The sequence below is a fragment of the Mirounga angustirostris genome, unplaced genomic scaffold (assembly GCF_029215605.1).
Source record: "Mirounga angustirostris isolate CCGP_5_RB_7025 unplaced genomic scaffold, mMirAng1.0.hap1 SCAF_32, whole genome shotgun sequence".
NCBI lineage: Eukaryota > Metazoa > Chordata > Mammalia > Carnivora > Phocidae > Mirounga > Mirounga angustirostris.
The window spans coordinates 361,394-386,643 of record NW_026991740.1 but is presented as its reverse complement, the minus strand read 5'-3'; the positions used below and the strand labels follow the sequence as shown (position 1 = coordinate 386,643).

At 39.0% G+C, this 25,250-nt stretch overlaps 1 protein-coding gene across 1 annotated transcript; it reads right to left on the bottom strand.

Moving 5' to 3' along the window:
• Nucleotides 1–10,530: 10,530 nt before the first annotated feature.
• Nucleotides 10,531–24,432, bottom strand: MMP12 (matrix metallopeptidase 12). The gene is made up of 11 exons (XM_045895162.3): nucleotides 24,270–24,432; nucleotides 23,987–24,055; nucleotides 22,628–22,875; nucleotides 21,551–21,699; nucleotides 21,339–21,464; nucleotides 19,020–19,181; nucleotides 18,385–18,508; nucleotides 13,450–13,583; nucleotides 12,924–13,083; nucleotides 12,107–12,210; nucleotides 10,531–11,178 (listed from the first exon to the last, which is right to left on the bottom strand). Exons 1-11 carry the CDS (start codon nucleotides 24,372–24,374, stop codon nucleotides 11,078–11,080), a joined length of 1,482 nt encoding a protein of 493 aa, XP_045751118.1. The 5' UTR covers nucleotides 24,375–24,432; the 3' UTR covers nucleotides 10,531–11,077.
• Nucleotides 24,433–25,250: the final 818 nt, after the last annotated feature.

Sequence of the window (25,250 nt, the reverse complement as noted above, 5' to 3'; positions counted from 1 at the left end):
ACATCAGAGCCACTCAAAGTCCATCGTTTACATGTGGCTCACTCTTGGTGTTGTACATCCAGTGGGTTTGGACACGTATATAATGATGTGTATCTATCATGATGATATCACACAGAGCATCTTCACAGCCCTAAAAATCCTCTGTGCTCCATCTATTCATCCCTTCCCTCCCCCCAACCCCTGGCAACCGCTAATCTTTTTACTGTCCCCATAGTTTTGCCTTTTCCAGAACGTCATGTAGTTGGAAACATACAGTATATAGCCTTCAGATTGGCTTATTTCATTTAGTGATATGCATTTAAGTCTCTGTATCTTATTTTTTTTTTTTCAAAGATTTTATTTATTTATTTGAGAGAGAGAGAATGAGAGACAGAGAGCATGAGAGGGAGGAGGGTCAGAGGGAGAAGCAGACTCCCTGACGAGCAGGGAGCCCGATGCGGGACTCGATCCAGGAACTCCAGGATCATGACCTGAGCCGAAGGCAGTCGCTTAACCAACTGAGCCACCCAGGCGCCCAAGTCTCTGTATCTTATCATGGTTTGATAGCTCATTCCTTTTTTAAAAAAATATTTATTTATTTTTATTTGAGAGAGAGAGAGAGTATGAGTGGGGGGAAGGAGGAGGGAGAGAATCTCAAGCAGACCCCTTGCTGAGTGCAGAGCCTGACGTGGGGCTTGATCTCACGACCCATGAAATCATAACCTGAGTCAAAACAAAGAGTCAGTCACCTAACTGACTGAGCTACCAAGGCACCCCTAGCTCATTCCTTTTTAGTGCTGAATAATATTGCATTGTCTGGATGTTATCACCCTTTGTTTTTCTGTTCACCTACTAGAAGACACCATAGTTGCTTCCAAGTTTTGGAAGTTATGAATAAAGCTGCTAGAAACATTCATGAGCAGGTTTTTGTGTGGACATAAGTTTTCAACACTTTGGAATAAATACCAAAGATTGTGATTGCTGGATCATATGGTAAGAGTATGGTTAGTTTTCTTAGAAACTGCCAAACCGTTTGCTAAATTGCACCATTTTGCATTCCCATCAGCTGTGCCTGAGAGTTGCTATTGCTTCACATGCTCGCCAGCACCTGGTGTTGGCAGCATTCTGGATTTTGGCCATTTTAATAGGTGTGTGGTGGTATCGCATTGTTATTTTTAATCTGCATTTCCCTGATGGCCTGTGATATGGAACATCTTTTTGTATGCTTACTTCCCATTTTGTATCTTCTTTGTTAAGGTGTCTGTTAAGGTCTTTGGCCCATTTTTAAATTGGGATGATTGTTTTTGTATTGTTGAGTTTTGAGAGTTCTTTATATATTTTGGATAAGAGTCCTTTATCGGATATGTCTTCTGAAAAAATTTTCTCCCAGGCTGCGGTTTGTCTTCTCATTCTCTTGACATTGTGTCTCACCGAGCAGAAATGTTTAGTTTTAATGAAATCTAATATATCAACTCTCTCTCATGGATTGTGCCTTTGATTATTTTATCTAAAAGGTCATTCCACACCCAAGGGCATCTGGGTTTTCTCCTGTGTTTTCTCCCTGGAGTTTTAGGTTTCACATTTAGGTCTATGATCCGTTCTGAGTTTATTTTGGGGAAGGGGTAAGATCTGTGCTGAGATTCACTTTTTGCGTGTGTATGTCCACTTGCTGCAGGCTCCACGGTTCTGCCTTTCCTCCTTTCTCAAAGACCAGCTGACCATATTGATGTGGGTCTGTTTCTGGGCTCTTTATTCTGTCCCACTGATCTATTTGTCTGTTCTTTCTCTTATACCACACTGACTTGATCACTGTGGCTTTATAGTAAGTCTTGAAGTCAGGTAGTATCAGCCTCTCACTTTGTTTTTCTCCTTCAATATTATATTGGCTATTCTGGCTCTTTTGCCTCTCCATATAAACTGTAGAATGGAATTGTCAATATCTATACAAGAACTTGCTGGGATTTTGATCAAGATCACTTGTCTTCTTAGACTGAAATTGTTCCCAGTTACTGTTCTTGGTCAGATAAGTGACAACATCAGAACTCTGCTTCTATGGGATTTACCTGGTAGCAGGGACTGGCATGGATTACAATGTGAAGAAAGTGATGTTGATGGGTTTAGGGGCTATTATAATTGTCCCAGCGAACTATAAGGAAAACCTGAAGGACTACAGATATAAGTAAAAAGAATTGAGAAAGGAAAGAGATGGTACAGATAGAAAAAGGACAGGCAGGATGAAAAAGGCATGACAGCGCATTGAGACAAATGGAAACCACCTGGTCTGTGGTTATTGGTGAGTTTCTCTCTTTATGACTTGGCAGATCTTTGCCTGGTGTGGAAATAAATGAAGACCAACCGAAGAGGAACAAGGAATGGTTATTTATTCAGAGCTTGCTATAACAAGGGAGTTGGTCACCATCAACTGTGTTTTGGCAGAGATTCAACAGCAGGCAGAGGAGTGGGAAACTATTGTGGAAAGAAAGAGGAAAGGCTTCATGTGTATCCTGATTGGAGGCTCTTGGCATAAGGAAGCTGTAGGGAGGCTAACGGGAAGCCGGGCATCCCATGCTGTTTGTTTGGAGCTCATATTTGTTTTTTTATGATTGGTCTGGAGTTGGAAACAGGAACAAAAATTTGGGGAAGGTATTAGTTGTCAAGTCAAGTCCTGGCCATTTTGGAATGATTGCCATAGAAGTTACTGTTTAGCGTCCTGGGTTGTTACTAGAGATCACGAGCTGGCTTCCTGCAAGGCTGACTTATAACAGGCTGGCTTCCTGAGTTGTTTATTGTAGATAAGGGAATTGGTTTCCTGGGCAGGTTGCCGCCCATTGTGGGTCAAAATTCTGTTTTTATATAGGACCTGGTCATTGTCTGTTTGTATATTCAGACTCTCACTGGAAAACTTGTTTCTACCCCATGGCTTATGCACCTCTGTAATAGATGAAAGCCTTGGGTATGTACCTTGGCTGAATGGCCTCTTCTTTTGCTATCCGTATATTCTTTGCTTAAACTCTGGGATTCTTAAGTGCTTTCTTCTGGGAGTTAAGTTTCTTCACATTTTTCTCAAATACCTCAAACCGGTCATGTTCATTGCCCTGACAGATCTGTGGTAATGGTCCTAGGCACCGCTCTGGGACACCTTGTCTTCTTTTGACTCATGATTTGTAAAGTTGACATTTCTTTGGAGGAGTCACATTATGTGAAAATGACAAAATGAAGTTTTGTATTGTAGGCATAGCGAAAATGAGTGTCAGATACGTACCAAGGCAGGACGGACTCATACAACCTCACCAGTGTTGCTGTTACAGCTTGTTCTCCACTAAAACTGTACTGTGAGAAAAATGGGACCAAGGTTCTGAACATTCATTCTTTTATATAGTTTTAGGTAATTAACATCTCTGAGTCTTCTCAGCATGTGTAATATGGTCAAACAGATGTACATTCAGAACTGTTCTTCCAAAAAGGAAGAAACTACATATCAATCATCTGCCATGTGTCCTACATATTACAGGTGGTACGTCTGATCTTTACACCTGCACTCTAAGGTGAAGATCAGTATCCTCATTTCACAGGTGAAAAAAACTGAAGCCCAGGAAAGTTAAAACATTTGCTCAAGTCCATGAACAAACTAAGTAGCAGAGATGATGCAAATATTGTCCAGTTGAAACCCAAACAAACAGAAATATGAGTTTGCAGTGTCTGCAGACTAATTCTAATCCCTGCATCTCATCTGTTTGTACCCCTTCTTAGCCTGGACTTAACTGTCCCCACAAATGTTATCTCTCAAGCTTTCACATTTTTGAAAAGTGAATCCTCCATGTGTTTCTTAACCCAGTGTCTGTCCGAAATCTGTCTTCAGTTTGGGGGGAACCTCTCATCAGTTTCAGACCCCTGACTTCCATGTCCCCTTTTCAAGTCCAGGCTTTCCTGCTCATGCCCCTCACTCACGCTGCCCAGATGTGACCCAATTAGGACACATATCTGGAAGCAGTCACTATGCATCACTAAGATTCAGAAATCCACAAAGCCTCCTCATTCACCAAGGTTAGTCAATGTTCCAATTCCTGAAAAAGTTCACAAAATCTTGCTGGCCATGAATTCCTGAGTATTTGTCAAAAAACCTAATTCTCAGGTTCTGAGCATAAATACCTACTTTGATACCTTTGTGTCCCAAAACACATTTCACAATCCTTGTTTCTTTTCAGAGTCATGTGTTATTCAGCAATGGGATGGGAACATGCTGTTCTAAGTCATGAATTTAGGGCTTAAGTGGAAAAATGTCTCTTCAAACCTCACTTATAGTTACAGCCCTCTTAAGATATCTTCTTGCCAACTTGATCGCTCCAAAAAAGTACAGAAGAGGACTAGGATTTGGGGTTTGATGATAATTTATTGACTCTTTTATTTTGCCGTTAGTCATGGGGCCAAACAGTATCAGATCATGCTCCTTGTTAGTTAAAAGATTATCAGCCCAAAGAAGGAAAGTGGCATAGTAAAAAGATCATGAGTTTGGGGTTAAACAGCCCTCAGTTCGAGGCTTAGTCCAGCACCTACTAGCTCTGTGACATCAAAAAACTGCTTATCTTCTCTATGTCCTTTCATTTTTGTTCTTAAAAAGGCAATAAAAATCTATCCTATGAGCTTGATATAGATAACAGAAAATATATATAAACTTCTAGGCACATAATAAACATTATTATTCATAACAACTGGATATCTAGAGTGATGGCAAAAAATGACGTGACTGTATTTCTAACTTTGAACGATCTTTAGTAGTTGGGAAGGAAGGAAATATGGAGAAAATGGTGGAGGGAACCCATGGGCTCTCCACTTTCCCTGAAAGTCAGAGAGATTGTTGTGATGTGAATAGACATCAAGGAGAGCAGCAAGACTGGGGAACTCTGGGTCAGGGGGAAGATGAGATGGGAAGAAACAAGCTTCAGGTGAGTAACTATGAAGTGCCAGGAATTTCACCTATGTGAATCCTCAGAACAAATCTCACAGACATATACTATTTTCCCTGAGCCTCAAAGAGGCCAGCTAACTTGCTGTAGATCAGACAGTGAATCACAGTGCAAACTTCCTAACTTATCAATATAATGGACTTTGTATAGTGAGTCACTGCCGACAACTCCACTTTCCAAGGTATTTGTGATGGGTCAAGGGACAAGCCACACTTTTACTTCCTGCAGGATAGCAGATGATATATTCCAAAGGGTCCCTTCACTGTAAAACAACTTCAAACTTAGTGAAGCTTATATTTCAAAGCTTTCTTGGGCTTGCAGGAGATATCTGAAATCTCTGGGGCTCCCCCATCCCCTCTACACACACACACACACACACACACACACACAGTGAGCTTAAGCTAGATTAAGGATGAATGAGCAGCTAGCCAAGAACAAATGGACAAAAAATGGGAAATTCTCCAAGGTCAAATGCTTATGTCAGAAGAACCCTGAGGATACTAAATCTTGAACAATTTGCAAGGTAGAGATTTTGCATCTAAAAGCTCCTGCCACAAATCCTAGAAAGAGACCCAGGTAGTTTCAGATGAGAAAAATCCTTTTGCTTCCTAATAGAAGCAGTAACCAATATTTTTAAAGGAAAAAAAAAAAAAGCATGCCCTTTTTAGAACCTCTAGATCGCTGCAAATTAATATTTTTTAAAATGGATCCCACAAATTCACCTAATATACAAGGGAAAAAATTCTAGGAATGAAAGTCAATAGAAACAGCAAATAACACATTTAGACCCACAAGGTCTTTGGAAATTTTTTTTTTATTATGTTCAGTTAGCCAACATATAGCATATCATTAGTTTTTGATGTAGTGTTCAATGATTCATTAGTTATGTATAACACCCAGTGCTCATTAACAAACCCAGACTATATAATAATGAAAGAATTTAAGGGATAAAGAAACAAAAGATGAAACCACAAACATGAGCAAGAGAGAAGACAGTAACAAATGATTAGTCTGATCTGAAAATGAATCCAATGGAAATTCTCGTTTTCCAGCTCCGGTTCCATTTACTCATTTTTAATATCTTTCATTTCTATCTGTATTATGTCTGTGTTTTCCATGAAACCCTGGAATATATTTATAACCGTTTTTAACATCCTTTTTCTGTAAATTTCATCATCTCTATCATTTATGCATATGTTTCTATTGACTCATTGTTTTTTGTATTATGGGTCACATTTTCAGACTTCTTTGCATATCTGGTAAGTTTTTATTGGATGATAGGCATTGTGGATGATATATAGTTATTTAGACTTTTTATTTTTTTAAAGATTTTTATTTATTTATTTATTTAATTGACAGAGAGAGAGAGAGAGATAGTGTGAGGGGGAACACAAGTAGGGGGAGTGGGAGAGGGAGAAGCAGGCGCAGGGAGCCTGATGCAGGGCTCGATCCCAGGACTCTGGGATCATGACCTGAGCCAAAGGCAGACACTTAACGAATGAGCCACCCAGGCACCCCCTTTTTATTTTTTCTTTAAAAAGTGTTCAATTTTTAGTTGGGGCAGGTACTTAAATAACTTACAGATCACCATGATATTTTCAAGATTTGATTTTCAGCATTTTTAGGGTGGATGTAGTGTAGCCTTTACCCTAGGGCTCTTTCAGCCCCCCTATTATGGTAGCTTTACTGATCGCCTCAATCATTCACTCTCTCCCACTCTGGCTGGGTGGGACTGAAACCTCTCCCAGTCCTGTGTAACCTCGGGGGATTGTTCAGTCTATAGCTCCCTGGTGGTACATATGCAGCTTAGCATTCATTGACAGACCCAGGGGGACTCCTCTCCCAATTTCTGGAATGTTTTCTCTGTAGAGCATTATAGCGTTCTCCTCTTCATGCTCTGTTCTGCCAATTATAGCCACGTCCATCTCCCTGAACTTCTCTGACGGTCTCCTCAACTCAGGGAGACTGCTGTGTTCTGTCCCTTCCCATGTGCTGTGTTCTGGAAACTACCTGAAGATAGAAAAGCAAAGAAGATTTATGGGCCTGCATCATTTCTCTCTCTTCTCTTCTGGACTAATCTTCCCAGCACCCAGTGAATAGAATCAGCTGCTTCATACATTTTGCCCAATCTTTTAATTAATCACAGCAGGAAGGAAAATTCAGTACTCATTACTCCAATACGACCAGAAACAAAAGTGATCCTTGGAAGTTATATTTACATACTAACACATGGAAAGACAAAGCCTTGGATTTTAATCCCTGTGAGCTGGAGGTTTTCTTGCATAAGTAAGCACAGTCCTTTTCTTCAGTACATTACAACCTCAGAATATTTTGATATTCTAATAATAATGGTAGAAAATCACTCTGAGGGATAATGCATACCTTAAAGACTATTACTTATGCTTCTCTGGGATATCCCATTAACTACTAAGTTGTTACCTTCCACCTATGCACTATGGAATACAGCATTTTCATTTCTTTTTACTGGGCCTTGATCCCATCCTGTTTCCTATTGGACATCCCCACCTGAATGTCCTAAGGCTCCCAGACTCAACAGACTCAATTATCTCCATTCCATCAACCACACCACTACCTCCTCCATGACCTGCTTTTCCTTGCCTATTCCCTATTCAAGATAATTTCTTAAACCAGATCCTTAAAATATCATCCTCCGTTATTGCTCTTCAGTCATAATCCATATGCAAAGCAGTAACTAAACTTTATTTATTCTCCCTTCTACCTGTTATAATATCCCCACTTTAATATCACTTCTGTCCTACCTATGCCTAGGACAGGTGCTCAGGTTTTCAGTGTTTCTTGCATGGATTAGTGCAATAGTATAATAGTTGTTCTCGTTTGGATCTAGCCTTAATTTCTTCTGATCAACCCCCAAACTTCCAACAAAAAGATCTTCTAATATGCAATTTAATCATTTCTCTCTATATTAAGTCCCACCAATAAAGCCAGATCATTTATGAGACAAAGGTCAAATCCATGACAGGAAAGGTCCTTCATAATCTGGTGTCTTATTCTTGCCATTCCTTCCTTCATATTGTATGCTCCAACTTTTAAAAAGCTACTCTTTGTGTATTATGGGTCTTTGAAGAGGTTTCTTCTTCTGTCTTCAATCCCTTTAGTTTAACATTTTTCTGCCTGACAGATATCTCTCCTATTTTAAAACACAACACAAATACTGTTTTCCACAGTATTCTGTGGCCCCTGAATTCTTTGGCAGAGATTTACTTGACTGTTCTATCTTGTACATACTTCATTTAGTCTACCCACTTAATTACATAGTGACTTTTATGTATCTGTCTTTTTTATGTTTTTACCATATTTTGTGCCTTTGAAGGCAGAGATTGTCTTAGTCCTCTTTGGGCCCCTCATGCTTATCACGGTCTAGAATTCAGCAGATTCTCAATAAATACTTTTCAATGAATGAACAAAGGCAAAAAAAGTGAAGCTGGGAAACTGTATGCCACCCAGAAGGGGCAGTGTCTTTCGCTACACCATTACAGGGTAGGACGTAGACAGGATTAGGAGGATTTTGGTTCTGTCTGGCCTGAGGAGTTGCTCAACTAGCATGTGGTCTTCTCCAACTGATGGCCCAAAAGGTGGGCAGTTCTCTGCACTCCCCTGTTGGTCAACTAGTGCTCAAGTATAATTTTCAAAAAAGTTAAAAGTGACTAAATATGAGATGAACATGTTGAAGATATTACCCAACACACTAACTAATGAAAGAATTGGTCTAAAGAAAGATCTGAAAAACATATATGCAGTAAGAAATGCTAAAATGAATTTTCCAATGACATAAATCCACTGATACAGGGCAATAAAATGTAACATCTGGAGTTGTCTCTTCTACCAGGCAGTAATCAATTATATTTCTAACACATATCATTTATTTGCATTTATTTGTATTGCTGTTGGAAGAAACAATTTGCATTATTGCCATTTTTATACTATTTCTGTCCTTATGGGTTTAGAAAATAGCCTGGTTGATGCGAAGTCAAAGGTGCTCACACTCATATAATCTGCTGTTCTCCAGAAGATCCACTAGACAAATGTCCAGCACTCTAGCTCCCAAGTCTTGGATAATTTTTTCCTGACATTAGCAAGAGAGCTCTACTACATTTCCCAAGGCAAAGTGATATTCCCTGGACTGGACACACAAAAGAATCCTTCTGACATATTAAAGACTTTTTTGTTGAAGGCTAAGTGAAAACCAAAGTGGTACAGAGTGCAGTGTTTGCTTTGATTTTTTTCCACTTTATGATTTTGAGAGGCAGAATTTTGTGGTGGTTAATAACAGATTCTAGAGTCAAACTGACTGGCTTTGAGTTGCAGCTGCAAGGCTGTGTGACCTTGGGCGAGTAAGTTTACCTCTCAGTGTCTTGGTTTCTCTCTGAAAAATGAGAATGATAGCATGTGCCTCATGCTTGCAATGAAACAGGTGAGCTCTGTGTGTGTGTATGTGTGTGCATCACTTAGAACAGTGCCTGGTCCATAGTTACCATTGTAAGGATTTGTTAAACAAAATGTAAAGATATAATGCAAATGGAGGTAGAGAGAGGAAGGACTGATTCCCTTGTAAATCTTTGGAGGCATTTCTCATGAGCACTGATGAGACTGTGCAGGGCGTACTCTTGGCTTTTATTCCGATGCAGTCATCATTTAGGAGAAACAGCTTCTCCCCAAATTACCTAAGGCCCAAGACAACTCAACCCAGATACCACTGTTTTCTTTTGATGCTAATCCTGTGGGGAACTTTCTTCTTTTGAAGGATATCCAGCATGCAGTTTCCTGCGGGGAAATAACATTTCTTTTCAGGATGACGTGACCCGATGCCTCACAAAGACAACGCTAGGACTATTAAACTGAAGAAGCACGTACTTGAGAATGAACAGAGAACTCCATCCCTGTCTAGAATCTTTCCAATCCTCATATTTTCTGACCTCAGTTCATTCCATTAATCAAAATGATTAATGTCAATCAGAAATGTCTGCAAATCAATTGAAAATTCCAAGCATTCCTCACACCCATATCATCTTAATTGGAGCTTTCACAGGTGTACGTGCAATCCAGAAAATAGGGAAAATGTGTGTCAAGGCAGTGACAACTGGTAGAGGCTGTCCAAGTCACCAGCATGATGGGCTCATCATGTGTCATTTTTTTCTCAATAAATCTATGAGGTGGCTAACACTACTGCTTTTTCCTAAAGTTAAGGAAGCTGAGATTTAATGTGTTGTCAATTACGTGGCCCACGTTGTGAGGCCTGAGCTGCAGTGGAAATTATACGAGAACGGGAAGTTCCCATGACATCTCCTCTCCAGGCTCATCGTCATATGCTGGGCGTGCTCCTCGGGGTCACACACGGTCTGGAGAACGCTTCTCTGACTCCAGACCAGGGATTTATGTGGCCTTCGACAAGCTGCCAAGGCAAATACAACTTTTTCCCCTTTGCCATATTCCCATTCACCACTTGGTACAGTTATGTAGAGACTCACTTTATTTAGGAGTAGGTCCAGAACTATTTTCGAAATACACATTGTTTTTCCATAAAAAATTCTCAGAAACCAAATACTTTCTTTCAGTTTTTATTTGAGCAAAAGGAAAAAAAAAATATATGTATATACTTTAAGATTTAGAAAAATCAGCACTGACAAGAGAATAAAATAACATTATCACCATAATTATATAATTTACTTATATGTTACTTACACTAAATGTCATTTTCTGGTATATTCTGTTTTTACTCCAAAAGAATTAAAATGATATACTTGCTGAAGCATTTAATGGCCACAGAAACTAAGCATTGCTTAATGTTAGTTAAGGTAAAGAAATAATGATAATTTCTCAGTTCTGGGATGTTCAAGGACCAAGATATTCTGTTTCCCCTTGAAAAAGTGTCTGTTTCCAAGCTTAATAGTTGAATCAAGTAAAAATTGACAAGGAGGGTTTTCAAAATAAAAAATTTTACGTAGTTTGTATAGTCACCTATCTATATGATAATTTATTTATGGCCTATAGATTTTACTTTATTTTAAGACACACATCACTGGGCACATAGCAAGTATGGGATAAATACTTATTTAACTGAAGTGAATCAACCAACATCACTAATTATACCATTCCTAACAACCTAACTTGATATTTTGTTTCAGCATTTTGGTGACACGTTGGGATACGACATCATACTCAAATATGTCAGATCTCTGGAAGAAATAGTAGTGTCCTAAAAATGAAAACAAATTGAGTAGTTTAATTCTTCATTTGCATTTCTTTAAAAAATAAAAAAAGAAGAAGAAAACACAGATCTGTGCTTTTATAGATTATCTATAGTAGACCAAATTTTATAGATGACCTAAATTAGACATTTGATAATATAAATGTTGGGCCCCTACGCTGGGTGTCCTGCCCTCGGATATCTGTTTACTGCCCATCATTTCACCACTAAATATCTTCATTAATTTCATTGAGAAGATTGTTTGGGTTTAAAAGCTGACTCTGAAGATGTGACTGTTTTTGAAAAGCCACACTCCAGGTGGAGAACTCATCTGGGAGGGAAGAAATTGGGCGCAGGTGGGGCACACAGAGGCCCTGATGGAGGAGTAAGAAAGACATGGCGGGGGGGATGGAAACAAAATGCCTTGGCCTAGCCGACAGTTTGCTTCGGCTGACCTTGCCTGAAGATATTCCCAGACACAAACGCCAACAAACTCAAGTGTTTCGTATCCCCACCCTAGTCCGCGAGAGCCCATGCAGGGTGGGAGCTTCTGCAAGGAAGGTCAAAGATTCAAGGTGTAGGAAAGTAGGCGAGCCCAGCTTGCCTGAGTCTTGCCACATGCTCATCTGCATACACTGTGTGGCCTGATACGATCAGACATTCCAGAAACTCAGGCGCATGCATGTGGCGACAATCATATGCTCCCACCCACTAAACCACTCTAGAACTACTGCTTGTTCTATGTCACTCATTCTTTGAGCCCACCTATGCTAAACCAAGCAGGCTATGAGTTTTCCCTCTGCGGCCCTACGGAGAACTGCACGGTCCTCCTGTTCCTCCCGGTTTGAATCCCCATTCTCTGACCTCGAAGGCTTTATCATCATCAGTGTTTTAAAAGGGGATTTCCAGTATCTTCATGGCTTCCCAATCTACTTACTGTTATAATAGTAGACTGCATCAATTGTAGGTCTAATTCCTGGAAAGTATTTGGTAATCAATTTGGGATAACCTGGGTCCATGAATTGTCTCCTCTCATTGTACCTGAGCAAAGAAATAATCAGTAGGACCTCCATCAAAAAAAAAAAAAATGGATTTCATGATGAAGAGCTTGATATTTCATGACATGAACCACAAAACCCACCTATTCTCTCTTGAAAGACTTTTCCTTGCACTGATAAGAAAACCAAGGACCCAAACAGTTCACTGACTTATTCCAAGCTCCTACAGGACTCAGACCCTAGGGGTCCTCACTCCCGGTCAGGAACTTTCCCCACTCCTGCACACTGTCCCCGCCAGTGCTTTAGAGAACCTGACTGTCTAATTTCCTGCAGCAAAGACCTTGCAGCATTCAGTGCCACTCAGAAGATGGTTTCCTCATTTGTCTCCTTGGGTCCAGTGGTTATAAAAAGGAGTCTAAAAAGAGTACACTCCCTGAAGAGACTGTGAACACTGTGTCTTGTATGTCTATGCCCCTGTTCTCCAATGTGTTTCCACTGTGATTCATGACGTGACATTCTATTTATAAAGTATTCCTTTTAAAAACACATTATGTGCTATCTCAAATCAGAATCCCAAAGTCCAGGGAACAGAACTAGGAAGACAATAACTAGTCCAGATCTATGTTCTCTTGATTCTTCCCTTAGGAAGGTCAAGGATCCTTGGGAATTTACATTAGAAAGACTCCCTACTGAAAACCCCATTCCCTGCCCATTTCACGAATTTTAGGAGTCATGTTACCAATCATTAAAGCTCACCTCCAATATTGATTATCTACAAAGAAGTAGGTCTTATGGAGAAGTGGGTTAAAAACAGCTGCATCAATTTTTTTCACAAAGTCAGGAAAGCCCAAAGAATGTATGTTCTTGGGGTAGCGTGGTTGTGGTCTCAAATTGCTAATTAACCAGTACTTATCATCTGTGAAGAGAAACAGAGAGGATACATTGGAATCATACAAAAACAGCAATATAAATACTGACTCACTATAAACAACATCATTCTTTACCCATAGTTCCAAAACATACTGCTCCTTGTTCTTCAACATGGTTTGTCTCCTATGGTCCTATACTTTTTTCACAAGTATTATGATCTTATATTAAACAAACTTTTCCTAAAATTTTTACACATTACCTAGGTATTTAAACTACTTTTAGCTCATAGTTCAGACTCACCATTAATTAAGTCTGGAGTGCTTTTTCCTATGTTTATAAAAATCAGTAGTATTTCCTTCATTTATTCTCTTCCTTGAAGTAGACTTAGTAGCAAACTAAACATTAGAGTTACCTTTAAAAAGAAAAACTTGATTTCTGGCTCCAACTTCATAGGCAGCTTGAATGCCAGATGGTAAGGTTGGCCACAAAGAAGAAATTAAACTAGCATTGCTCACTGGACTCTCAGGATACCTCCACCAGAAGAATCTGATGAAAAACATTTAACACATGTTAAAAATCACTGTAGACTCAAGAACCATGAAATGGTCACTGGGAAGGACATGTGAAATGACTTAATGGGTTTTTTCCAATATCCTCACATTCTGTTCTGTGGATGTCTTGATAGGAACACCACAAGGAATGGATCTTAATTAATTCTTTTATAATAACAATAATTCTAATGGGCAAGTCACCATATGAAAATACCCTGATACTTGAAATCAAGAGATCTAGGTTCTAGTCTGCACCCAAAATTCCTTACTAGTTTTGTAATCTAAAAGAAGTTATTTATCCCAAATGTCTCAGTTTTTGAATCTCAGGAATGGAGAATAATGAGACTAGAGATCAATGACAAGAAGAAAACTGGAAAAACCTCTATAAATGTAGAGACTGAATAACGTGCTACTAAATAACCAATGAAGAAATGAAGAAATCAAAAATAAAAATACCTTGGGGCAAATGAAAATAAAAACATAACATTCTAAAATCTTGGGGATGCAGCAAAGAAGTTCTAAGAGGGAATTTCATATTGATACAGGCCTACCTCATAAAACAAGAGAAATCTCAAATAAATAATCTTTATTTTATTTGTTTTTTGTTTTTTTTTTAAAGATTTTATTTTATTTATTTGACAGAGAGAGAATGAGAGAGAGAGCACATGAGGGGGGGGGTGTCAGAGGGAGAAGCAGACTCCCTGCTGAGCAGGGAGCCCGATGCGGGACTCGATCCCGGGACTCCAGGATCATGACCTGAGCCGAAGGCAGTCGCTTAACCAACTGAGCCACCCAGGCGCCCCAATAATCTTTATTTTAAAAAGATTATATCTATTTATTTGACACAGGGAGAGAGAGAGAGTGAGAGAGCACAAGCAGGGGGAGTGGCAGAAGGAAAGGGAGAAGCAGGCTCCCTGATAAACAGGGAGCCTGATGCAGGGCTCAATCCCAGGACCCTAGGATCATGACCTGAGCCAAAGGCAGATGCCCAACTGACTGAGCCACCCAGGTGCCCCTCAAATAAATAATCTAACCTTACACCTGAGGAACTAGAAAAAGAACAAACAAAGGCCAAAGATAGTTGCAAGAAGGAAATAATAAAGATTGGAGTGGAAATAAATGAAATAAAGACTAAAAAAATATTTTCAAGATCAATGAAACTAAGAGCTTGTTCTTTCAAAAGATAAACAAAATTGGTAAGCTTTTATCCAGATTCATCAAGAAAAAAGACAGAGGACTCAAATAAGTAAATTCAGAAATGGAGGAGAAGTTACAACTGATTCCACAGAAATACAAAGGATCATAAAAGACTACTATTAACAATTATATGTGAATAAATTGGACAACCAAAAAAAATTGATATAAATTCCCAGAAATATACAATCTTCTAAGACTGAATCTGGGAGAAATAGAAAATTTGAATAGACCCATTATTAGACATGAAATTGAATCAGTAATCAAAAACTCCCAACAAACAAAAATCCAGGACCAAACAGTTTCACGGGTGAATTCTACCAAATAATTAAAGAAGATTAAATTATTCCAAATTATTCCAAAAAAAAAAAAAAGAAGAGAAAAGAATGTTCCCAAACTCATTGCACAAGGCCACCATCACCCTGATACCAAAACCAGACAAAGACACTGTAAAAAAAAAAAAAGAAGAAGAAGAAGAAAAAGAAAAAGAAAATTGCAGGCCAATATCCCTGATGGACATGGATGCAAAAACCTTGATACCAAAACCAGACAAGACACTGTAGAAAAAAAAAAAGAAGAAGAAGAAGAAGAAAAAGAAAAAGAAAATTGCAGGCCAATATTCCTGATGGACATGGATGCAAAAATTCTCAACAAAATATTAGCAAACCAAATTCAACAATACATCAAAAGGATCATATACCACTACCAAGTAGGATTTATTCCAGGGATGCAAGGATGGTTCAATATCCACAAATCACTGTAATATACCACATTAACAAAATGAAGGATAAAAATCATGATCATTTCAATAGATGCAGAAAAAGAATTTGACACAATTTAACATCCATTCATGACAAAAACTCTCAACAAAATGATTATAGAGGGACCACACCTCCATATAATAAAGGCCATGTATGGCAAACCCACAGCTAACCTCATACTCAATGGTGAACAGCTGAAAGTTTTTCCTTTAAGATCAGGAACAAGACAAGGAAGTCCACTCTTGCCACTTTTATGCAGTATAGTATCAGAAGTCCTACCCATAGAAATTAGGTGAGAAAAGAATAAAAGGCATCCAAATTGGAAAGGAAGAAATAAAACTGTCATTATTTGCAGATGACATGGTACTATAATTAGTAAATCCTAAAGACTCCACCAAAAAACTAGTAGAACTAATAAGTGAACTAACTCAGTAAAGATGCAGGATATGAAATCAACCTACAAAATCTGTTGCATTTCTATATATTAATAACAAACTATCAGAAAAAATTAATAAAACAACCCCATTTATAACTGCATCAAAAAGAATAAAATACCTAGGAATGAATTTTACCAAGGAGGTGAAAGATCTGGACTTTGAAAACTATAAGACACTGATGAAAGAAATTGAAGAGGACACAAATAAATGGAAATATATACCATGCTCATGGACTGCAAGAAGCAATATTGTTAAAATATCCATTCTACCCAAAGCAATTTACAGATTCAATACAATCCCTATGAAAATACCAATAGGATTTTTCACAGAACTAGAACAAAGAATCCTAAAATTTGTATGGAACCACAAAAGATTCCAAACAGCCAAAGCAATCTTGAGAAAGAACAGAGCTGGAGGTAACATGCTCCCAGATTTCAAGCTATACTACACAGCTAAATAAATCAAAACAGTATGGTATTAGCAGAACAACAGTCACATAGATCAACAGAACAGAATAAAGAGCCCAGAAATAAACCCACACTTATATGGTCAATTAGTTTATGACAAAGGAGCCGAGAACAGGGAAAAGAGAGTCTCTTCAATAAATGGTGTTGGGGAAACTGGAGAGCTACATGCAGAAGAATGAAACTAGACAACTTTCTTACATCATACACAAAAATAAACTCAAAATGGATTAAAGATTTAAATGTAGAAACTTGAAACCATAACACTTACAGAAGAAAACATAGGCCATGAGCTCTTTGACATTGGCTTTAGAGATTTCTTTTTTTTTTGATCCATCCCCTCAGACAAGGACAACAAAAGCAAAAATAAACAAGTGGGACTACATCAAACTAAAAAGCTTTTGTACAGCAAAGGAAACCATTAAAAAATGATAAGGTAAACAACCTAATGGGAGAAGATACTTGCAAGAGATATACCCAATAAGAGTTTCATATCCAAAATATATAAGGAACTCAAACAATGCAATATTTTTAAAAAGTTAAACAATCTGATAAAAAAAATAGGCAGAGAAACTGCATAGATATTCTTCCAGAGAAGACATACAGGCAGCCAACAGATAATGTAAAGATGCTCAATATCACTAACCATCAGGAAATGCAAATCAAAACCACAATGAGATACCACCTGACACCTGTCAGGATGGCTAGGATCAAAAAGACAAGAAATAGCAAGTGTTAGTAAGGATGTGGAGAGAAGGAAACCCTTGTGCCCTGTTGGTGGGAATGCAAACTGGTGCAGCCACTGTGGAAAACAGTATGGAGGTTCGTCACAAAATCAATTATAGAAATACCATATGATCCAGCAATTCCACTTCTAGGTACTTATCCAAATCAAACAAAACACTAATTAGGAAAGACATATGCACCCTTCTGCTCATTGCAGCATTATTTACAATAGCCAAGATATAGAAGCAACGTAAATGTCCATCGATTGATGAATGGATAAAGAAGACATGGTGCATATGCAGTGGAATATAAGCCATAAAAAAGAATGAAATCTTGCCATTAGTGCTAACATGGATGGACCTAGAGCATATTATGATAAGTGAAATAAGTCAGACAGAGTAAGAAATATCATATGATTTCACTTACATGTGGAATCTAAAAAAAAAAAAAACAAAAACCCAAATGAACAAACAAAACAAAACAGAAACACTCATAGAGAACAAACTGATGGCTGACAGAGGGGAAGGGACAGAGGGGATTAAGAGGGACAAACTTCAGTTCTGTAGTAAGACACAGGCATGAAATGTACAGCACAGGGAACAGAATCAGTGATATTGTAATAACTCTATATGGTGACAGATGAATCTAGACTTATTTTGGTGACGACTTCGTAATATATACATAAATATCAAATTACTGTGTTGCATACCTGAAACTAATACAATCTTGTATGTCAATTATTCTTCAATCTAAAAAATGGAGAATATTTGTCCCATCTACCAAATACTAATCTTCTCCACACCCCCCCCCTCCAGTATCTGCTTCAATCTGTGCTTTAAGTTATCCTGGAATTCCTTTCTCTATAATCAAGAATCAAGACTTTTAAATTGATACCGTCACACTTTTAGTCCTAGACTTAACCATTTTTACTTGTGATTAAAGTAGTCTGGCTTCACTTCCTGCCTTATCTTTCCTCACCCCAGATTCCTACTACAAATCCGTTTTTTACCCATCAGTCTTCTCGTTAAACACAAATATAATCACACCACTCTCTCCCTTCAAAACCTTCAAGCTGTCTACTTCCTACAGAATCGAGTCCCTCTTCAATTTTCATCTACTTCACTTTCCATCATTTTCCACCATTCTCTGATGAAACATTCTAAAAATCCAAGGACAGAGACTTCAATATTGGTCAGATATGAAGAGGATTTTACCTGTCTTTAAAGAAAAAGATTTTATTTCCCATTGTAGTGACAGCATCAAAACTCCAGTTGGGGTCACAGGTGGCTGGTTCTCTACTGTCCGGATTTGAGGAGGGTTGGCGCCTTTCTGGGAGACCTGAAAATACATTTCAAGAAGCATTAGGGGAAAAAAATCTCCATTTTAGCTGCTAAGGGGAAGAACCATTCTTTCTAAAACATTAATTTTCTGGATAAAAAATGCATAAAAAGCAATTTATGCTTCCTATGACATTCACAGGAAGCAGACAATAAAGATCTTTCCCCCATGTGGTTGCAATGTCATGGAGGAGAAAAATCTGATCACTTTGTTTTTCCTGTTCGAGGCAGATTATTTCTCTGTGTGCCTTCTTCAAAGACAATGGTGTGGTGTACAGAAAGACCAAACCTGAGGCCCGAGGACTCAGATTCTGCCCCCGTCCCAGGCATGAACATACTAGGTCTCCTGTGCTTTTCCACAAAATGAATGTAATATGTGTGCTACCTCCATCCCAGGGTTTTCATGGGGCTCCAGACAGAAGACAGAGATGAAAGTTTTACTCAAATGCAGATACTATGACACTATTCATGAGTGTCTTTGTAAGGCAAAATGGTAAAGAAAGTCAACTCACCGTAGAGAGACTGAATGCCACGTACATCATCAGCAGAGAGGCGAAAGGTGTTGGGGTTAACATAACTGTAAGTAGGGAACATGATGGCTTTTGGATCACTGGAATGGCTCAGACCCAAGGAATGGCCAAGCTCATGAACAGCAACGAGGAACAAGTTTGTGCCTGAGAGGAAACCAACAAGAAGGGGGAAAAGAGCAGTGAAATATGTCTGCATCCAGAGGACAATGACACCACCGAAATCTGGCAGGAGGATTGGGAAGCCTTGACTCCTCTCCTTTCCCTCTGACCCAAGGCTTTTTGATGTTGGCACTGTTGACATTGTAGGACAGGTCATTCTTTGTGGTTAGGGCTGTCCTGTGCATCACAGGTGTTTAGAAAACTCTGGGTTCAACACTCAAATTCAAGTAGCAATGCCCCTCCAGTTTTGACAACAAAAATGTCTCCACACGTCAAATATCCCAAACTATCACAATTTATCTAACCCTGGATTTCTCCTATTTTCAACTCCCATGATGCTTTACACAAAAGACCATCACTGGTCCTTATCTCAAAATCATGGGCTTCTGCATGTACTCTGTTTCCCACGAGATTATGCATTCTTCCAGGGTGGGACTGTGTCCTCTTCGTCTCTGTATCCAAACAGCACCTCCATCACCCAATGCTGTGACAGAAATTCAGCAACCACTGAGTGAACTGTTCACTTAATTTACTGGGTCAAAATTAGGCTGAGAGTGAGCACTCTAAGTTATAATTTTCATAAATAATTTAGCTTTTTGAAAGCACAGAATTGCACCATATTAAAACAAGGTAACATGGACAGGTAGGAAGTACGCACTGGGTTGAAAGAAGAGAATTAGGAAATACACGCTCTGCCCCATCTTTCCCACGAGCTAGGTGCTAACAGTCTCCTGCTCTGAACTTCCTCTCTCTGTAAAGATCTGTACTAAATTATTTTTCTAAAATCCTTTAGAATTCTAAAACATTCCATGAGGCTAACTAACCCAAGTCCACCATGTTGGATGAAAAGAGTATACACCCAAAATAACCTTGGATGAAATTCAGACAAATTTGCATGACCAGCTGAGGCTATGAAGCTCAATGAGGACCTAATTCTGTATCCGTTGTCTTTTGACAATGCAGAACTCCTCTTCTCAATCAAGAATTTAATAAGCCTTGGGTCATGTGTTAGACTAAAACAAACAGCCTTTCTGGTCTATGAAAACACGCCATCTGAGGCATGCAATATCAGCCAGAGAGATGGGGTGCTCAGTAGAACCTATTCTTAAAGACTGTCTCTTCATTTACTTTCCATATGAGTCAGTCATATAATCCAGAATTTCCCCTAGAAATATTAGGAAGGCTTGTGATATGAGGGTTTGAATTTTCCAATGGGTAGTGATTCCTTCAAACAGGGGAGACTGTTTATTTCTCTCCCCCAGCTGTCTGAGAGGGATGGTGAATTACAGCCTCCTCTGTAAATACAGCGAAGGCATTGTCAAATGATCAGCTGAGCGTTCTGTAATTCCTATCCCGGAACCTCAAGAGACCATATGACCATATAACCTTGTGTTTTACTACAAGGATTTCTAAGTTTTCTATAATATAACTTCATCTTTCTGTGTCACTATAAATCTAAGAAATTGTCAACATATAATGGATCATGCAGATGACCACCCCACCCTAGGATGGCTGGTATATTATTTTTCTGTGTTTGCTTGAGTTTACGGACTGCCCTGTCAAAAACTGACTGCCTAAATCAGTTTGTACCTTTCTTTTTTTTTTTTTTAAAGATTTTTATTTATTCATCTGACAGAGAGACAGCGAGAGAGGAAACACAAGCAGGAGGAGTGGGAGAAGGAGAAGCAGGCTTCCCGCCGAGCAGGGAGCCCGATGCGGGGCTCGATGCGGGGCTCGATGCAGGGCTTGATGCAGGGCTTGATCCCAGGACCCTGGGATCATGACCTGAGCCGAAGGCAGACGCTTAACGACTGAGCCACCCAGGCGCCCCAGTTTTTACCTTTCTAAACTATGGCCTTTAAGATTCCTGAGTTCACACTAATGAACTAGCTCATCTTCAGATTCTTAAACCTGATCTTTAAGATAATCTAGTCCAATATCCTCAATTTATAGAGGGTGAAATTGAGACAAAATGTTACATTTTATTTAGTGACACAATTATAATCAGAATGAGTTTTTCCATCCTACAATCGTTTCTCAGAATGCAGCCTTTCAAAATTGGGACATAATTTAGAATTTGTAAAGGGTTTTTCAAATGTGGTTTTGGTTTTTTCTTTTGTTTGTTTGTTTTTTGTTTCTTACCTTTGTAGTTTTTAGTCCAGATTTCAGCCTCATCAAAATGTGTGTCTCCCCCAATCCTGGTTCCAGGTCCGAAAGCATGGGCTATGACTCCACCTCTACCATCGAAAGGGATGTAGTCTCCATGAGCTTTGGAAAAGGAAAGAAAATTGGTCCTTCTTTATATGCTATAGGTCATGCCAACGATACAGATAAAATAAGTCCACGTTCTTTACCTCCATATGCAAAAAGTATCATAATGTCAGCCTCTCCTGAATTAATCTTTCTGAATTTCAGGGGGGTCACATCACTCCATACTTGAAAAGCCTTCTGGATGGCATAGTCAACATCTGCAGGCCACATGTCAGGAGTGTAATTATTGATTCTTTACCAGCAAAACAAAAAAGAGAGAGAAAAATATGTGGAAACCATGTGTTAATTCTGTCTTATTGCAACACTTCATTTTTGCCTGCATCGGTGGAGAATGAATCATTTCATAAATCGATAGTCCAGATAACAAAAACCTGCATTATTAGCTACAGAAACACGTATCCTTGGACAGCTTCCTCCTTAAACAGAATCTAACTGGATTTCTTCTCATTTATGATTTATGGGTTCTTTCTGTGAAGGACTGACATTCATTGACAATTTGACCTAAACCTGGATTTCTCATATTTTCAATTCCCATAATGCTTTGCACAAAAGACCATCACTGGTCCTTATCTCAAAATCATGGGCTTCTGCATGTACTCTGTTTCCCACAAGATTATGCACTCTTCCAGGGTGGGACTGTGCCCTCTTCGTCTCTGTATCCAAACAGCACCTCCATCACCCAACGCTGTGACAGAAATTCAGCAACCACTGAGTGAACTGTTCACTTAGTTTACTGGGTCAAAATCAGGCTGAGAATGAGCACTCTAAGTTATAATTTTCATAAATAATTTAGCTTTTTGAAAGCTAAATTGCTCTCTCTCACTCTCAAATAAATAAATAAAATCTTTTGCCCCTGCTCCCGGGCCTCTGCATTTATCTATCTTGCCTGTCCTATAAAATGTTCCCTTGTCTCTTATTTATTATAGATTTAGCTTCATTCTCCTTTTATTTGCAGCCTTTCTACTATGCTCTGGGCTGACAACTCCTCCTTGAGTGAAAAATCCCCCCTTCCAGAAAGAATGAATTTTAACACAGGGAGAGTGCTGACAACTGAGGGAGGATTCTTATCTACCTCCAGACTTAGGGCTCTATCTAAATGGTTCGGGTTTCTGAAAGTCAGACCTAAGGGAAGGTAGAAAAGTCCACAGCTACAATGTTACCTGTAGGTAATTAAACGTTTCTTCCATACTGGTCTCCCTGGCATTGTCCTGAAGTGATGAACATCAGGCACTCCACATCGGGGCTTGTGCATCATGTCCAGAGTAGATGAGTCCAGTTTCCCAGTCACTTTCAGCCCCAAGAACTGCTGCATTTCCTGAATTTTATCCTCCATGAAGTCCCTATTGACTTTCATTTTTGTTGTTGGAATTCTGTCCATCACAAAACCGTAGAAGTTTTCCAGGTACCTCTGGAAAAAAATACACTTAGTTAGACATTGTAGTACATGGAGGGATTTCTGATGGAGCTCTGTATGGTTGACTCAGCTGCACATTGGTGTTTCTCAACCAGGCACCAGACAATTAATTATAATGAGAAAAAAATCTTAACTCTCTGTGCTTTTGAGGTGAGTCACAAACTTTTAGCAATATTGATTGCTGGAAGGCCACTAGAAACACCTTTATGTGTCTACTTCTTTGAACTTGTTTCTATTCTTTAAAATCTATTTCAGCCTCTGGCACATCATGGCATCATGTAATCAGCAAAACCTTTATTGTCAGGATGCATAAATTATTAATTTAAGTTGGGATAATATTTTCCTGCTTAAAAATCCAAAGCTCAACACAATGGACAACTATGGCAAATGCAAAGTTAAAAGAGTCTTAGAGAATGGGGATATCATCCAAACTCATATGATTAGGGAAAAGAAAGAAATGGGGGAAAAAACCCTATTTTAAAAACATGCTCATGAAGAAATATCTGGGATTCCAGAAAGTAAAAAGTATTCTTGAATCATCATGGCAGGCTGAGGCAGTTACATAATCAAGCCATTGCTCAAATCTCAGATCATTAAATGCATTAAATGATATTGTAAAATATTGAACAGAAGTTGAACTCCCAGTTATTTTGAACTGTCCTTGGCCAAAGCTGTTTAGTAAAAGCTTTTTAGTAAAAGGAACAAATTCATCCACCAATTTTATAACACTGTTTCAAAACCAATAACTTTTCTACATTCATCTTTGGCAGAGAAAAATACAGTGTTTAAAGCAAATAGCCTCCTAAACCAGTTTTCAACTAGTACTTTTCAAGACAGAATTGATCAATGCAACAAATTTTTTTTAAAGATTTTATTTATTTATTTGAGAGAGAGAACATAAGCAGGGAGGAGGGGCAGAGGGAGAGGGAGAAGCAGACCCCCCTCCGAGCAGGGAGCGTGACTTCGGGCTTGATCCCAGGACCCTGAGATCATGACCTGAGCTGAAGGCAGACACTTAACCAACTGAGCCACCCAGGCGCCCCCAATGCAACAACTTTTAGAGACAAAAATCAGGCTGGATCAATACTCTAGTGTCAATACTTACTTGGGCATATGTCACATTATTTTCAGAGTCGGTAGAGTTTGCCAGTGGAACAGTTCCAGAAGCAGTGACCTATAGGACAGTGTTAATAGGAGAGTTTTAGAACACTCCTTCAAAAACAACACCACTTTCCTACATTCCTCTTTGGCAAAGAAAAATACAGTGCTAAAAGCAAGTAGTCTCCTAAACTCGTTTTCAACTAGTACTTTTCAAGATAAAACTAGTCAATGCAATACATTTTAAAGACAGAAATCAGGCTGGGTAGATACATGGGGTCAATACTTACTTGAGCAAATACCACATCATTTTCTTTAGAGCTTGCAGAGTTGGTCAGAGGAACCGTCCCCAAAGCAGTGACCAGCAGGGTCAGCACCAACAGAAGAAACTTCATTCTAAACTTGTGAATGGCTCAACCCAACTTACCCGGTTCCTTCTCAGTACAAAGTTCCTCAAATGTGCCTACTTATATAACCCTTAGGTCGTGTTCTGTGAATATGAAATCCTTCGAGTGACTCACAGTTGATATCATCCCTTGACTTACCTCAAAAACACGCAAACACAAGCACAGATCATTTTCTAGGACCAACAATGGGTCCATTAGCACCGAACTCATCACTCAGACAACTCAGGGCATAGTCCCCAAAATAAATAAGCCCTCCGAAATAATGCATTATATGAGAAACACTACACACCTAAAATGTTACAATAATTACAGATGTATGTTTAGAAAGTTCGGCATCTGAATTTTTACTGTAATAATTTCTTTATATTTACTATAGGTGAAACAGGCTTTTTTAAGGAACAAAATTTAAAAAGTCAGGTGAATGAAATCCTTTTGCTGAACTAGAAGAATCCTCTCCAGGCTGACTCTAGCTCCCTAGAGAACTGTGATATATAGAGACTTGGTGTTTAACAAGGAAAATCTGTAACATCACGACGCTTTGATATCTGCTGTATGTGCTGTGCAGGCTTAGATCCTGCTTCTAACTCAAGCCTGATCCCGACTGCGTACCTGGGTAGAGATTCCAGAGGCCAATTCCTGTACCTGCCTAATAGGCTAGAGTGGGTAGCCCAAGGCCAACACTTCAACTGTGGAAGATAGGGAAGATTTGCCTCTGCAATCTACCTCCCTGTCTGCCCAGCTTCCTTTTCCCTTGGGCTGGTTGCTCCGTTCACACAGGATCTGCCTGTCAGTCGGTGGAAAATGCTTGGAGAGAGAAACATCTGAGAATCCAGGCATAAACAATGCAGGCAGACGTGGGAGTTT

What these genes read in the sequence shown, in the direction of transcription:
- MMP12 (XM_045895162.3), bottom strand. Translation starts at nt 24,374, where the DNA reads ATGAAGTTTCTTCTGTTGGTGCTGACCCTGCTGGTCACTGCTTTGGGG. An exon ending in TCAAGTTTTTCTTTTTAAAG is followed by an intron (nt 13,084 to 13,449) that starts GTAACTCTAATG and finishes TTCTCTTCACAG; the next exon opens with ATGATAAGTACTGGTTAATT. An exon ending in TGCAGTCTACTATTATAACA is followed by an intron (nt 11,179 to 12,106) that starts GTAAGTAGATTG and finishes TTTCATTTTTAG; the next exon opens with GACACTACTATTTCTTCCAG.